The 13,106-nt window shown below is 43.8% G+C and overlaps 1 protein-coding gene across 3 annotated transcripts in view; it reads left to right on the top strand.

Annotated features, from left to right (window-relative positions):
• The first annotated feature begins 2,377 nt into the window (after window positions 1-2,377).
• The window catches only part of LOC119454220 (lithocholate 6-beta-hydroxylase), a 48,338-nt gene continuing 37,609 nt past the window's right edge, over window positions 2,378-13,106 (top strand). For 2 of the 3 annotated variants that reach the window (XM_049668258.1, XM_037716202.2), the window contains exons 1-4: window positions 2,378-2,517; window positions 4,470-4,566; window positions 7,643-7,695; window positions 9,658-9,754. In XM_049668258.1, the coding sequence (XP_049524215.1) occupies window positions 2,426-2,517; window positions 4,470-4,566; window positions 7,643-7,695; window positions 9,658-9,754 (339 nt within the window). In that variant the 5' untranslated portion in view covers window positions 2,378-2,425. The remainder of the gene's footprint in view (window positions 2,518-4,469; window positions 4,567-7,642; window positions 7,696-9,657; window positions 9,755-13,106) is intronic. The other variant, XM_049668257.1, reaches the window with a different exon arrangement.

Below are 13,106 nucleotides of genomic sequence, written 5' to 3'. Positions count from 1 at the left end.
CGCGCGCGCACAGTCCCGGAGGACATGGAGTCACGAAAGTGCTTCGATTTCTGGCCATCACATGGCGCCACAGCATTTACCGCTGGCAGCATGGACTACATAGTTACTGACGATGATGACCTAATAAAACTACATCTAGTACCATCTGCTCAAACCGTCGTCCTCACGGCTCGTTTGATGATTATTTACGAACGCGCTATTGTGTTTATTGAGACAGCAATGAACATTTGTCACAAAATTTTCTCTCGGTGTCGTGTCAAGCGGCTGTGCCGCATAGTGCGTCTGTCGAGTAGCTATCGCTTGAATATCGCGTGTTTGTTGTCGACTCTTTAGTGAGAGCTTTGCGAGGCAGCAAAACAAGCAGAGAAATACGCGATACAGAGGCTACCGAAATATGAGAGCGCTGGCAGCGCGGGGTCACGCGATAACGGAACCGTTTGACCATCTGCCGCGTTGTCGACAAGCGCAACTTCTTTTTGATCACGATCGATAATAGCTGGACAAGTAACATTTTCTCCCTTCTTATAATGCAGTGCAATGGGCTTTTTACACTAGAATATATTAGAATATTTGTTCTAATATATTCTACTATAGAATGGTGTGGGATCCATCGGAAACCCCTATTTATCATATAGAAAGTATTGAAAGCAGGGTGACTAGGTTTGCCGTGGATCGGTTTAGAACAACGGAGAGCGTAATAATGATAAAGCAAGATTTGTGTTGGGAACCAGTCTTTACGACGAAGCAAACTAAGGTTATAAGCTGCTTTGTTCCAGATATTCAACAATAAAGTTGGATTTACGAAAGAAACACACATAAAAAAACATTTTACTCTCTCAAACGAAATCATCATGTCCTAAAAGATGCAGAAATACCGGCCCAACTCGGGCCTCTCTATTTACTTTTTTTTTCGTTGAGCATCGTGGAATGGAACAGGCTGCTTCAAGTGCAAAAGTGTTGTGAACATGTAGACTTGCTTACCTAGACGTAACCCTCCTGTTGCAACACCTACAGGAAAATGTCAGAGAATTCTGAAATAAAGAATAAGTAAACAAATATCTCATGCCGTATTGACCTGGTTTTGAGCTTCACAATAGAGGAACGCATTGATCGCACCTTTAATACTCTCATACATCGACTCACTACGACTGGAGGCTGCCAGCTAGCTTACTTCCTACACAGGATCAAGAGATGCCGTCCGCTGTTTTCACTGACGGTAACGCCCTGGATGCGTCTGTCGAGAATCTGCTAATTGAGTGTTCGCAATACGAGCATAATTGAGTGTTCGCATACTTCGGTAGCAAAACTCGAAAAAGAATGGCACGTTAAGGCGGGCCCCCACGTCTCGCGTTCTCGACAGTGGTTTCAAAAGTGGTTTTGAAGAATCAACATTGTTCAATGGCTGGCTTAGTTACGGCGACAAAATGACAAGTAGACGGCGTAACTGTTGGCTGCTGCTACACGCAATGAGCGGTGTCACGCTGTTTGCTAGAGCGCTACACACCGGCTCAGGGTGGCGACAAGAAATACGACTAAAGCGGGGGAAAAAAAGAACATTTTGCGGTTACTACAGTCACGCCATCGCCTTGTCACATTGCCGAGGTTAATGGGTCAGCCATTGAGTAGCGCTGATTTTTCTAAACCCCTTGTAACAGCGCTGCTGTCACGCGCGCGAAATGCGAGGGGGCATCTTCACTTCCCGTTCTTCGGGTTATGATGTACAATTTTGAAACGCGGAATAAAATACCTGGCAAAAGTGCTGCGAGTTGGAAAGCGCTTAATATGTTGTTTTCGAATACGACGCATAATTTGATATCCGAGCTTAGCCAATTATGCAATTATAAATTTCACCAAGAAATTTCAATAATTAGCTAATCAAGGATGACAGAAGCATTCATAAGCTGCGCAATGTGACTGCTAACGAAACACCATTGGTCTCATCGTCCTATATCGTAGCCCTTCTTGTTAAACAGCTTGGACCGCGTTATCGGGGACACATTTTATATAGCTGCTTCTGTGCAATAACAAATTCAAATGGTTGACGCCACCGTGCCATTCTGTATTATTTCGCCCTTGTTTTGTTTTCGCGCTGAATTTTCGAGCCTAGCTTGTGCGCTGCACAACGGTTGTAATCTACCTGCGTGGCTTACTTTGAACCCACATTGGCGTCTGTGTAGGCCACTCAAATCAGAAAGCAGCATTTTCTGCTGACAATGAACACCTGACTTCACGCTGATTAGCAGGAGACCGTGACCCCTGAGCCATTGCACTCGACGAAGGAGTACATAAATTGTGTACGTGGCGTATCATTGGGAAGATAAGACTTTAAAACGAGAGGATAACGATAAGGACAGGCTCTATTGTCCAGCCATATTCTTTGCACAGAAACAATCTGCTCCGAGCTATGCTCTAACATACTCCAAGCATGGCCGCTAAGTTGTCGCTACTTAGTTACGAAGCGATCAGCTGGACCACGATTGCGATTATCGTCACTTACGCACTCTTCAGGCTGGTCAGGTAGGTGTTCTCCAAAAAGCTTCCTTTTTGCGAAAGCAAATCGATTGTCAACGGGACAGGAAAGGCACGAAGGATGTTGTTATGACAATGCCACGCAGTTAACCTTTGTTCACAATCCGAAAATTGCACTCGATTTAACATAAACAGACATATTGTGGTGGGGAGCCATGTCGGCGATCTCCGACTTTGTTTACACCAATTGGTTGGGAAGCAAGAGGCTAACTTCAACTCCATTACTTGCTGTCAAGAACGGAGGCATGTCGCCCCCGTATATAGCTGATCAGTGCAATCACATTTATGCGCCTGCTACAGTTTTGTAAGCATGCAAATTAAACTTATAGCAAGCTTCACTACGTTTGATGCTAAAATAGTTCACTATGAATAAAGGTATGCAGCAGTGTAGTTGGTAAGTGAGACTTGTAAACGTTTCTTAGTTTTTCACGCACTGCAGTAAGCCGGCTACTTTTAAACTGCAAGGAGCGTACAAAGCTAAAGGTACTGAGGCAAGAAAAGGCAAATGTCGTTTTTGTCTCATGTCATATATCTCATAATTTTTTCAACTCTCTGTCAACTAAACCAACTAGCAGCACGTCGAACCCTTTGCATGGCACGTGTAGCACATAAATTAGTCACCCGTACCTTTCTAGATTCCTGAAAGAATTCAACTTTCAAGCTTTCTTATAAAACGTACTATGCAGCTGGTGGATACCCAGTCCAAAAATCTGTCATAGCGCTCTTGTTGGACCAATAGGATTCTTTGATGTCAACCATGAGTCTCAAAAGGCAGCGTTCTAATACAAATAGTATTACTGACAGTCAGTCAAGAGCTTCTAAGAGAAGCAGTGAAATGCAAACATGACTCACGTCATTCATTTACGACGTCTAACGGGCAACCTTAAGATACAATAAAGATCATTTATCAAGCATATCTTGCACCTAACGATGTAGCTCACTAGTTCATGTACCTAAATGTATACAAGGAATGCTGAGGTCGAACTCTGCGCGAACAAACAGATCGACGAAAGTACGTGCCTTTCAGCGGCATCATGTAGTTTCTTGTGCAGATAATGCGCCTTTGACCTAAATATTAGTTCCCAGCAACCTGGTGTTTCTTTTTAAAATATCAAAACAATCATTGAAGAAACCTTTGCCTATGCTTTCCTTTACGTGGCAACTCTTCTCGCGTGCTTGAAGTCCTCTCCCTCGCTTTTCCTAGCGGATTTAAATTAGCATATATGTACATTACACTACATTACATATACACTACATTAGCATATACATTTCAAATAGGATTGACATTAGCACAGGTGAATAGCCCTTGCACCTCCATATTCATGCACAATTGCTGTCAAATGTATAAATCAATGCACGTACGCATAGCAAATTAAGAACCCCCCCCCCCCCCCCCCATAAGTAAGACCACACTCAAATGTCAACACAATCCAGGTCAAAAAATTCCTGCGCTCGTGTACCACAGCAATATATCACAGATATGTCACTGAGATGACGTGGAATTGACGGTACCAGATCTTGCGGCACAGTTTCTACCCTAGAGCTGTGGCGATATTAAAATCCTACAGAGGTCACCGGAATACATAGGCCACAAATCACGCAGCTCCTCGGTTGCTTTCTGCTTGGCCATTTCAACTTCTATTTAATTTTCTAAAACACACAGGTCCCAACGAGATGCTTTATTTCTTTGTGTTTTGTGTTCTGTGTCGGTCTTATGTCGTGTGCGTATCATTTCATTTTTAACCACATTCACTTCGAGGCAACCGCTTCAGCCTTCATTCAAGAGCCTCTCACTCTTTCTGTTTTTGACCACTCAACAATACGCACTCGCTGAGCCACTAAGATTTCCTGCTGGGGCAATAGCTGCGTTCCTGAAAATGACATAACAGCATACGAGCCCATCACCTAATGTTGCGAGAGCACGACCTTTTCTCCTGCAGGTCCCGCCAAAAAACATTCAGCTACTTCAATGAGATAGGAATTCCGGGTCCGGAGCCAAGCCTTTTATGGGGAAATCTTGCCGAATACCACAAGAAGGTACGAAAAAGCGTTTTTTGCTAAAACTATCCGCCAAATTTTTATCTACCAACTCTCTGAAATGTCACAGAATCCTTTAAGAGAGAGCGAATTTTTACAGCGCAACGGGCCAGCCTTGCCGAAAGTCATTGAAATCGTGCGCTGGTCTGAATGCAGTAAAACTGAAGGCTCAAATATTATTTATGGCAGAAACCAACGAATATCATTATCGAAGTCAGCGATAGCTTTGTTGAGTAACCTGCAGCATATCCCCATGCCATCCGGGAATCAAGCAACCTTATGAGCACATCAGCAGACAAAGTGTCAATCTCACTACCAACCATAATGCCGAATGATATCACGACATAATATATGTTGTTGAAATCACTGCACCGCAGTTGGAACTCCGTAGCTACCACCCCTATCCCTAGTATCTTGGCTGTCACTCCGTTGTCATGGCTATCCATCTAGCAGCCATGCTCAACCAGGAGCTGTCTTTTGCGGATGTATCTCTTCAGTGTAATAGGGCTACATGGCCCTTGTGTCAGCTTGGCACACCAATTCTGGTGGATTGGCCAACAGTAAACACATATACCATTATCAAATACGCAGCGCCGAAGTTCTCCCTTCGGGAAACATACCCAATATTCCGTGACCCAAGTTGTATTCTAGGCCAGACAGAAGCCAGCAGCACGTTGTGCTTTTGGGCATACACTCAATGGAGCACGTCGTCTGCACGGCAAGACATCAGCCAGCTAGTGATCAACTTGGGTCACTAGTTATGTTACCCAATTTGGGTCACTGAAATTGTTTATTGTACGAGATCATCCAACGATACAAAGTGGCCGACGTTGCTAAAGAAAGCTGTCGCTTTAACCCCGACGACTGTATATCTTACAATATTTAAATTATGAGGATTTAGGTGTCAGAACCACGATATGAGTCTGAGGCATGCCGTAGCGGATGAATTTAGGCTATCTGGCGTTCTGTAACGTCCACCCAATGCGCGGCACAATGGTGTGTTTTTGCATTTCATCACCATCTGAAAGTAGCCACCATGCCATGATTTGATCCCGTGACCTCGTGCCTAGCAGCGCAGCATCAGCCACTAAACCACCACGGCGGGTCCTCCTGGAAAATAAAGGCTTGCAATGAACCTCCCTCCCCCCTTCTCACCCCATTCCCATCTCCATTTGCTTTGATAAGCCCGAAAGCAGCTTGCTCATGCACACATGTTTGTTCGTTCACTCAATGCCGAAGAAGTATGAGACTTACTGCGTATAATGCTACGCCAGCCCTTGCGTCACCGCTTAGTTTTATGGGCTCGTGTGCTCGTGTGCTCGTGTACACCCCACTGCAAACGTTTTTAGAACACGGAAACCATGAAATAATATTTAAATTTCGTTTAGACGTTTCCGCTAAGCGCAGAATTCAAACGCCATGTCTCGTGGTCGCACCGGGAACAGTACGCCGCGTTAGCTGCAGCGAAATTATTTACGTGCCCATGATCTTCTTCTGCAGCGACCAGTACAACCCAAAGCTGGTTATGAATTTCCTACGGTAATGTTTACTACCCCTACGCGAGGCATTCAGTCGTCTCACTGCATTCATGAAGCTACGGTGACGTGGGATTCAATGACGCTCTGTACGAAAACAACTTAATGATTCATTTTGATCAACACTAAATCGTATATATTTTCATTGTAGCAGTTACCACTACGCTATTTTTTAACTCCAAATAATAGGCATTAGCGAAGGGCACTCAAAAATCAGATTGAACGCTGCTTATAAGCAATTTATTGAACAACCTTTGAAATATATGAGAAAAAAAGCACAAAACTAATGCACAAAGATTTCAGAAAGTGCCTATATGTCGGAACTCCACCTTAGTGCACAGGCTCACCTGGCAAACGTAATAGCAGATACTGTACCATGCAGAATGAATGTCTGTAGGGATGAAAAATTCCAGGCTCTCCCGTAATCGAGAGTAGATGTAAGCATGAAATGGATACCGACAAAGCAGACTGCTTGGAGATGATACTAGCCATAATCTTAAAATGGGGGTCGTGTACTTTCGCAAGGGCACACCCCACCGCACCACACCGCAGCACGCCATATTTTGCACTGTTCCATAAGGACGCTGCCCAGCTAGAAGAAGCAAATCGGCTGGAGGTGGCACGACAGGCAGCGAAATACGCCAGGGAGACGGAGCACACTGCCCATCTAGAAGATGAAGGAGATGCCACGCAGCATGGCGCCATCTCTCGAGGCGAAGCAAAACCTGCGCCGAGGAACTCCCGGACCGCTGGTGTTCAAAAGAGCACAGGCAACCCTGTCTCAGTGCCAAAAGATGACAATCAAGTGCATGGGGCCCTGTATCTGCCTTTTTTGAACATCGCTATTGAAAATGACAAATAAAACTTCAGCGTACTAGAAGTTACAGCTTGAGGGACATTGTGAACAAACATTAGGAAGAACTCAGAAGCAATATTTTTTAAACTTGTTTGGGCAGTAACTAACGTCTGTAATACTATCCTGTACAAAGGGTTGGGGGTCAGATACCGCGTTTTCGTAACTTCTGACTGGTTGCCCAGATGATCTCGTTTTGTTATCGCTATGATGCCCGAAAAACGGCTCTGGTTTTTGGCTCAAGGTCACTTGAAGGTCTCCGACGACGGGAGCTAAAAGCATTTCATGCTTAACAGCGGCAGGGTGAAGTGAAGAATAGTTTACAATTACCAGATAATGCATCGTGGCTAAAGGAAATCTATCTTTGTGGTATAACGGACTTTCTGCCCTTCCGCTCCCAGCTACGGCAGTCACGTTCGAATAGGAGTCGAATAAAATACACTGTTATTTATAATTAGTTGCCCGCGAAAGAATCCCATGGGGCTCTAAATTATTCCTTGAGCCCACCCACTTCTTCCTCCCCCCCCCAAAAAAAAATAAAAGTATGGCCCATCTCAAAGCGCATGAGTTGCTTCCCATTGCTTGATTTAAATTTGACTTTCCATGGAACGCCTGAAACGAAGCTGTATGTGCATCTGTTCAGACTTCAAGCACATTTTTTCTAACCTTCTTCTCCCACATACTGCAGAGCTTCGTGCACGCCCTTACAGACTGGTGCGCCAAATATGGGGACGTATTCGGGTAAGTGCGCCACGGTTTCTCGCAACTTCAACGCGCATTTGTCATTTCCTATTTTAGCGCAAAAGCTTTGGCTCGGGGTGAACTACAAGTTCACTATTCAAACATATGTGGAACACAAAGCTGCTCTCATTTAAAGATCGCAGAAAAGATTTCGGTGAAATTTGTTGCATCTCAGGCAACAAACAAAATTTTACATATCGCAGGAAGCAGAAGCTCGATCTAGGGCATCATATATGGCAGATAACTTGTAACCTACAAAAGCTGAGAGGGAACGTTGACAACTTTCTGCCTGCACCAAAAGCACACATCGCAATTCTGTAAATTGCATCTGTTAGAGCCTCTGACTTAGCCTTTTTGATGCATTCGCCTATAGCTTTCGGCGTTCTCTGTGGGAGCATTGAGAAAGTCCTGTTCACAAATTATGGTAAATTGGAGAGCACTGCCTAAAATGTAAATTATTTCCCCGACTAAGGCGGTTAAATATTCTCGGCTTACAGAAATCTAATGTAGGTCATGTACTGCTGAGTTAAGGGTTGTACACTTCACTGGCCTCAGTTAACCTTTTTTCGGCTGTTTTTTCAGGAAGAAAGTGGGCAGGTAAAATAAGATATGCCCTCCCTCCAATCAGTACATTTAATTTTCTTTCTTTAATATGCAAAAAATCTACGCTGTTGATGCCAAGCAAAACGATCTCTCCTTGTCCATGTCATGTAATTAAAAGGACCTTCTAGAGTTGCTAAAATATACTCAACTGTATTGTTTCATGACATAGGAAACTATATTGTAATACAGATGCCCCTGGCTAAACTTCCAAATATTTCGTAAGATTTGGTGATAGTTGGCTCTTATGTAAGTGTACTTTCGCGCTCAATATAAGTTGCCACACGAGTATCCATTTTTTGTGCGTGTGTAGGTGCTGCCATACTGCCATACAATTCCCGTATGGCGGCATGACAGCGCCTGCACAAAACGAAATTGCTGAACGCCACTCCGAAAGGTATCACTCTGTTTACAAGAAAAATTGCACTTGACATTTTTATTATTGAGAGAACTGACGTGTGTATGCCCGTGTTACAACTTATATCAAGCGCGATAGATACTCGTTTTTGACACACATTAGGCATGTCTTTCGCACAAAATGTGCGTTCCTCTGTGGGCATAGCAGAGAGTCTGTACTTGACTTTCTTGTGTTTTAATTTTTTTATTAGTGTACCAATCTTCCCTGTACATAGCATCCTAACATACCTGTTTTGATTCGTGGTTTTATTTGCCCTACCTGCCCGAAGTGCAGCACTAAAGGTAGGTCGAGTAATGAAACAGGTGGTCTCTTTTTGCCTCTCTTCATGAGCATCTTTTTTTTAAATGCTCAAATAAAATAATACCAATAAATGAAGGAGCGAAAGCTAGTTAACGGTATTCCAATGCACGCTGTTTCCTTGCTGCAGGTTTTTCTGTTGTTGTTTCAAGCTCACGGCAAAATGCAAACTGGATCAGGCGCAAAACGTGTAATACCCACCGCAATAAGTTGGAATGAAATCATATGACGCCATTTGCCGAGTGCTAACGTGCGATATTAAAGAAAGCAGAATGACCATGACCTGACCATCATTAATAATTTCGTAAATGAAAAGCAAAAAGAAAACTTTTTACATTGGAGGTACGCGGAGAAAGGGTCGAGATATTTTAGGTATTCTATTTAAAGAACAACGAACCTGATATTCATCAGGGCGTTTCTGAAATGATCGTTTCATTCTTTGGCTATACGTTGATCAGTTCACATTAACACAAAGCTATCTGCGCAAAGCCATACTTAATGACAGCTTACAAAACAGCAAAGGTTAGCGTTTTCTGACCTTCTTTGTCATAACAAAAGAGTGGGTGTTCATGCCCTATGCATGATTGCCGCTAAGTTTATTGCCTTTGTTTTGTTCCTCCAATGTTATTCTGTGTTTTCTTTTTCAGGTTTTACAATGGTGATTTGCCAATGTTGGTTGTCAAGGACTTGGACTTTGTAACCTACATTTTCGTAGAAAACTTCCAGAACTTCACCGATAGAGGTGTAAGTCTCCCCATTGTGGTATAAGGAACAAATTTGTAAACAAGACTCTGCAGCTTGCTTCGCGGTGTCATAACTGATGTCGTCAGCGTCAGCCGAGGAGACCGGATACTTCTACCTACAGCGACCACACGAATTAGAATAAATTTCCAAGTTGCCAGCGAAAACTTGAACGAAGAAATTTACGTTTATGGTTGCACGCCGTGGGTCATTCATTGTTTCCTGACGCACAAGATTCCCCAGCCTGCCCAAGAGAAAGTTCAAGTCTCAAAGTCATTGCATTCAGCTCTCTTTCTTTTTTTTTTGACGAGTTATCTTTCAATTTGGTGATATTTTTGCCGCGTTTCATTACTTTCATTTCATCATAGCGGTCTCTAACAATTGGTGCTATAGAATAACTTACTTTTAACCTGAATGTCCCATTGCACTACACTAAACTTATCTATTCGCAAGTTGCCATCGAAGAAAGAAAGTGAATGCTAGAAAAATCAGTTTGGCAGGTGACACACTCTTCACTATACAGGTTAGCATAACCGATGTAGGCTTGTACATTTTAGGATGGTGAAGAACTTCCTAAAAGAAATGTACGCCTGTTTTATTATTGCTCGTGCTCAGAACAATACACGCCACAAATATGGAAAACGGTGAGCCTAGCCAGGAAGCACGCCTGTGTAAGATGCCTGCGTGCAAACTATGGTCCTCTCACGTAAAATCTGACGGGTCTGCCCACAGCCTGTACCTCCATTTTATTGCCGCGAAGCAATTATACAGAAACTACAGACACGCTCGCGCCGTCTGCGCAGGTGTCATTGGCATCGCCGTCGCCGTCGTCCTGTTGTCGCTATATCATCGGCGCATTCACGGCCGACGTGTGGGGGGTTAGAAAGCCTCCCGAAATGCGCAGTGCGTTTAGCTGCAAAAGCAGCAAATTAGGGTCGTCGCACCGTCCCACTATGGTCAATCCACTCGTCAACAAGGAACACGTCCTGCTGGGCATGAGCGTTGTGCCACGGGCGCTGCTGTGCACAAGCACATTAGCATTCTTTCTGAGTTTGCTCAGTGCAATCAACGAATAGTCAGACGGCAAATAAACCTAATAACGCTGACGAATGCCGATGGTTTTCCGTCTGTCTCATCTCATGCACCGTGGATCCGCTACGCCTGCAACGGCGCAGGCAGCACTACACATCATGCGAATGTTGATAGACGCCTGGTCACTGCCACTACGTTATTTCTGCTTCGCAGGAGCAGTTACCTCGCGTGCTTCGTCAAGCCAGCATGGCGCACCCGCGTGTTGTTAGACCACCATCTGAGAAGCTTGCGCAATGCTGAACGTTGCTACCTGTTTCAATGCCTCGCACTTTCGGTGAAACTGCCACGCTTTTTTGTAAATCATCATCGTCATCGTCATAAGCCTATATTTATGTCCACTGCAGGACGAAGGCCTCTCCCTGTGATCTCCAATTACCCCTGCCTTGCGCTAGTTGATTCCAACTTGCGCCTGCGAATTTCCTAACTTCATCACCCCACCTATTTTTCTGCCGTCCTCGACTGCGCTTTCCTTCTCTTGGTATCCATTCTGTAACTCTAATGGTCCACCAGTTATCCATCCTACGCATTACATGGCCTGCCCAGCTCCACTTTTACCGCCTAATGTCAACTAGGATATCGGCTATACCCGTTTGTTCTCTGATCCACGCCGCTCTCGTCCTGTCTCTTAACGTTAGGCCTAGCATTTTTCATTCCGTCGCTTTCTGTGGTCCTTAACTTGTTCTCGAGCTTCCTTGTTAACCTCCAAGTTTCTGCCCCATATGTTAGCACCGGTAGAATGCAATGATTGTGCATTTTTCTTTTCAACGACATTGGCAATCTCCCAGTCAGGATTTGGTAATGCCTGCCGTATGCACTCCAGCCCAATTTTATTCTTCTATAAATTTCATTCTCATGATCGGGTGCCCCTGTGAGTATTTGACCTAGATAAACGTACTGCTTTACATACTCTGGAGGCTGACTGGCGATCCTGAATTCTTGTCGCCTTGCCAGGCTATTGAACATTATATTTGTCTTCTGCATATTAGTTCTTCAACCCCACTCTTACACTTTCTCGGTTAAGCTCCTCCATAATTTGCTGTAATTCGTCCCCCTTGTTCCTGAATAGGACAATGTCATCTGCAAACCGAAGGTTGTTGCGATTTTCGACGTTGATCCTCACTCCTAAGCCTTCCCAGTTTAAGAGATTGAATACTTCAAAGCATGCAGTGAATAACATTGGAGAGATTCTGTCTCCTTGCCTGACCGCTTTCCTGATAGGTATCTTTGTACTTTGCTTGTGGAGTACCAAGTTTGCTGTGCAATCCTTGTAGATATTTGCCAAGGTATATTCATGCATGCCTTCTGTACTCCTTGATTTCGCAGTGCCTCTATAATTGCTGGTATCTCTACTGAATCAAATGCTTTTTCATAATCTATGAAAGCCATATAGAGATGTTGATTGTACTCTGCAAATTTCTCTATTACCTGATTGATGACATGGGTATGATTCATCGTAGAATATCCCTTCCTGAAGCCAGCCTGTTCTCTTGGTTGGCTGAAGAGAAGTGTTGCCCTGATTATATTAGAAATTGCCTTGGTGAATATTTTATGCAATACTCAGAGCAAGCTAATGGGTCTATAATTCTTCAATTATTTAACGTTTCCCTTCTTATGGATGAGTATAATGTTGGCGTTCTTCAAGCTTTCTGGTACACTTGAAGTCGTGAGGCATTGCGTATAAAGAAAGGGCCGCAAGCTTTTCAAGTATGATTATCTCCTCCATCCTTGAATAAATCGACTGTTATTCCATCTTCTCCAGCAGCTTTTACCCTGGTCATATCTTGCAAGGCCCTTCTAACTTCATCGCTAGTTATAGAAGGAGCCTCTGTATCGTGTTCATGACTACCTCGATTGAAGGTAGCTTTGCTGCTCTGGGACTGTACAGGTCAGTAGAGAATTCTTCCGATGCTTTTACAATGTCATCTAAATTGCTGATGATATTACCCTACTTATCTTTCAGTGCATACATTTTTCCTTGTCGTATCCCTTGTTTTCTTCTCACTGATTTCATGCTGCGTCCATATTTTACTGCTTCCTAAGTCTTTTCCACGTTATAATTTCGGATATCCCTTACTTTATTCTTGTTGATCAGTTTCGACAGTTCAGCGAATTTTATCTGATCTCTCGAGTTTGACACTTTCATGTTTTGCTGTTTCTTTATTAGGTCCTTTGTTCCTTGGGAGAGCTTACCAACTGGTTGCCTTGGTGCCCTACCTCCCACTTCAATTGCTGCTTCTGAGATCAACCTAGTTAAGGTTTTATT

The sequence above is a fragment of the Dermacentor silvarum genome, chromosome 5 (assembly GCF_013339745.2).
Source record: "Dermacentor silvarum isolate Dsil-2018 chromosome 5, BIME_Dsil_1.4, whole genome shotgun sequence".
In the NCBI taxonomy this organism is placed as follows: Eukaryota; Metazoa; Arthropoda; class Arachnida; order Ixodida; family Ixodidae; genus Dermacentor; species Dermacentor silvarum.
The sequence above is the reverse complement of the archived record's forward strand: the minus strand, read 5'-3'. Positions and strand labels throughout refer to the sequence as shown.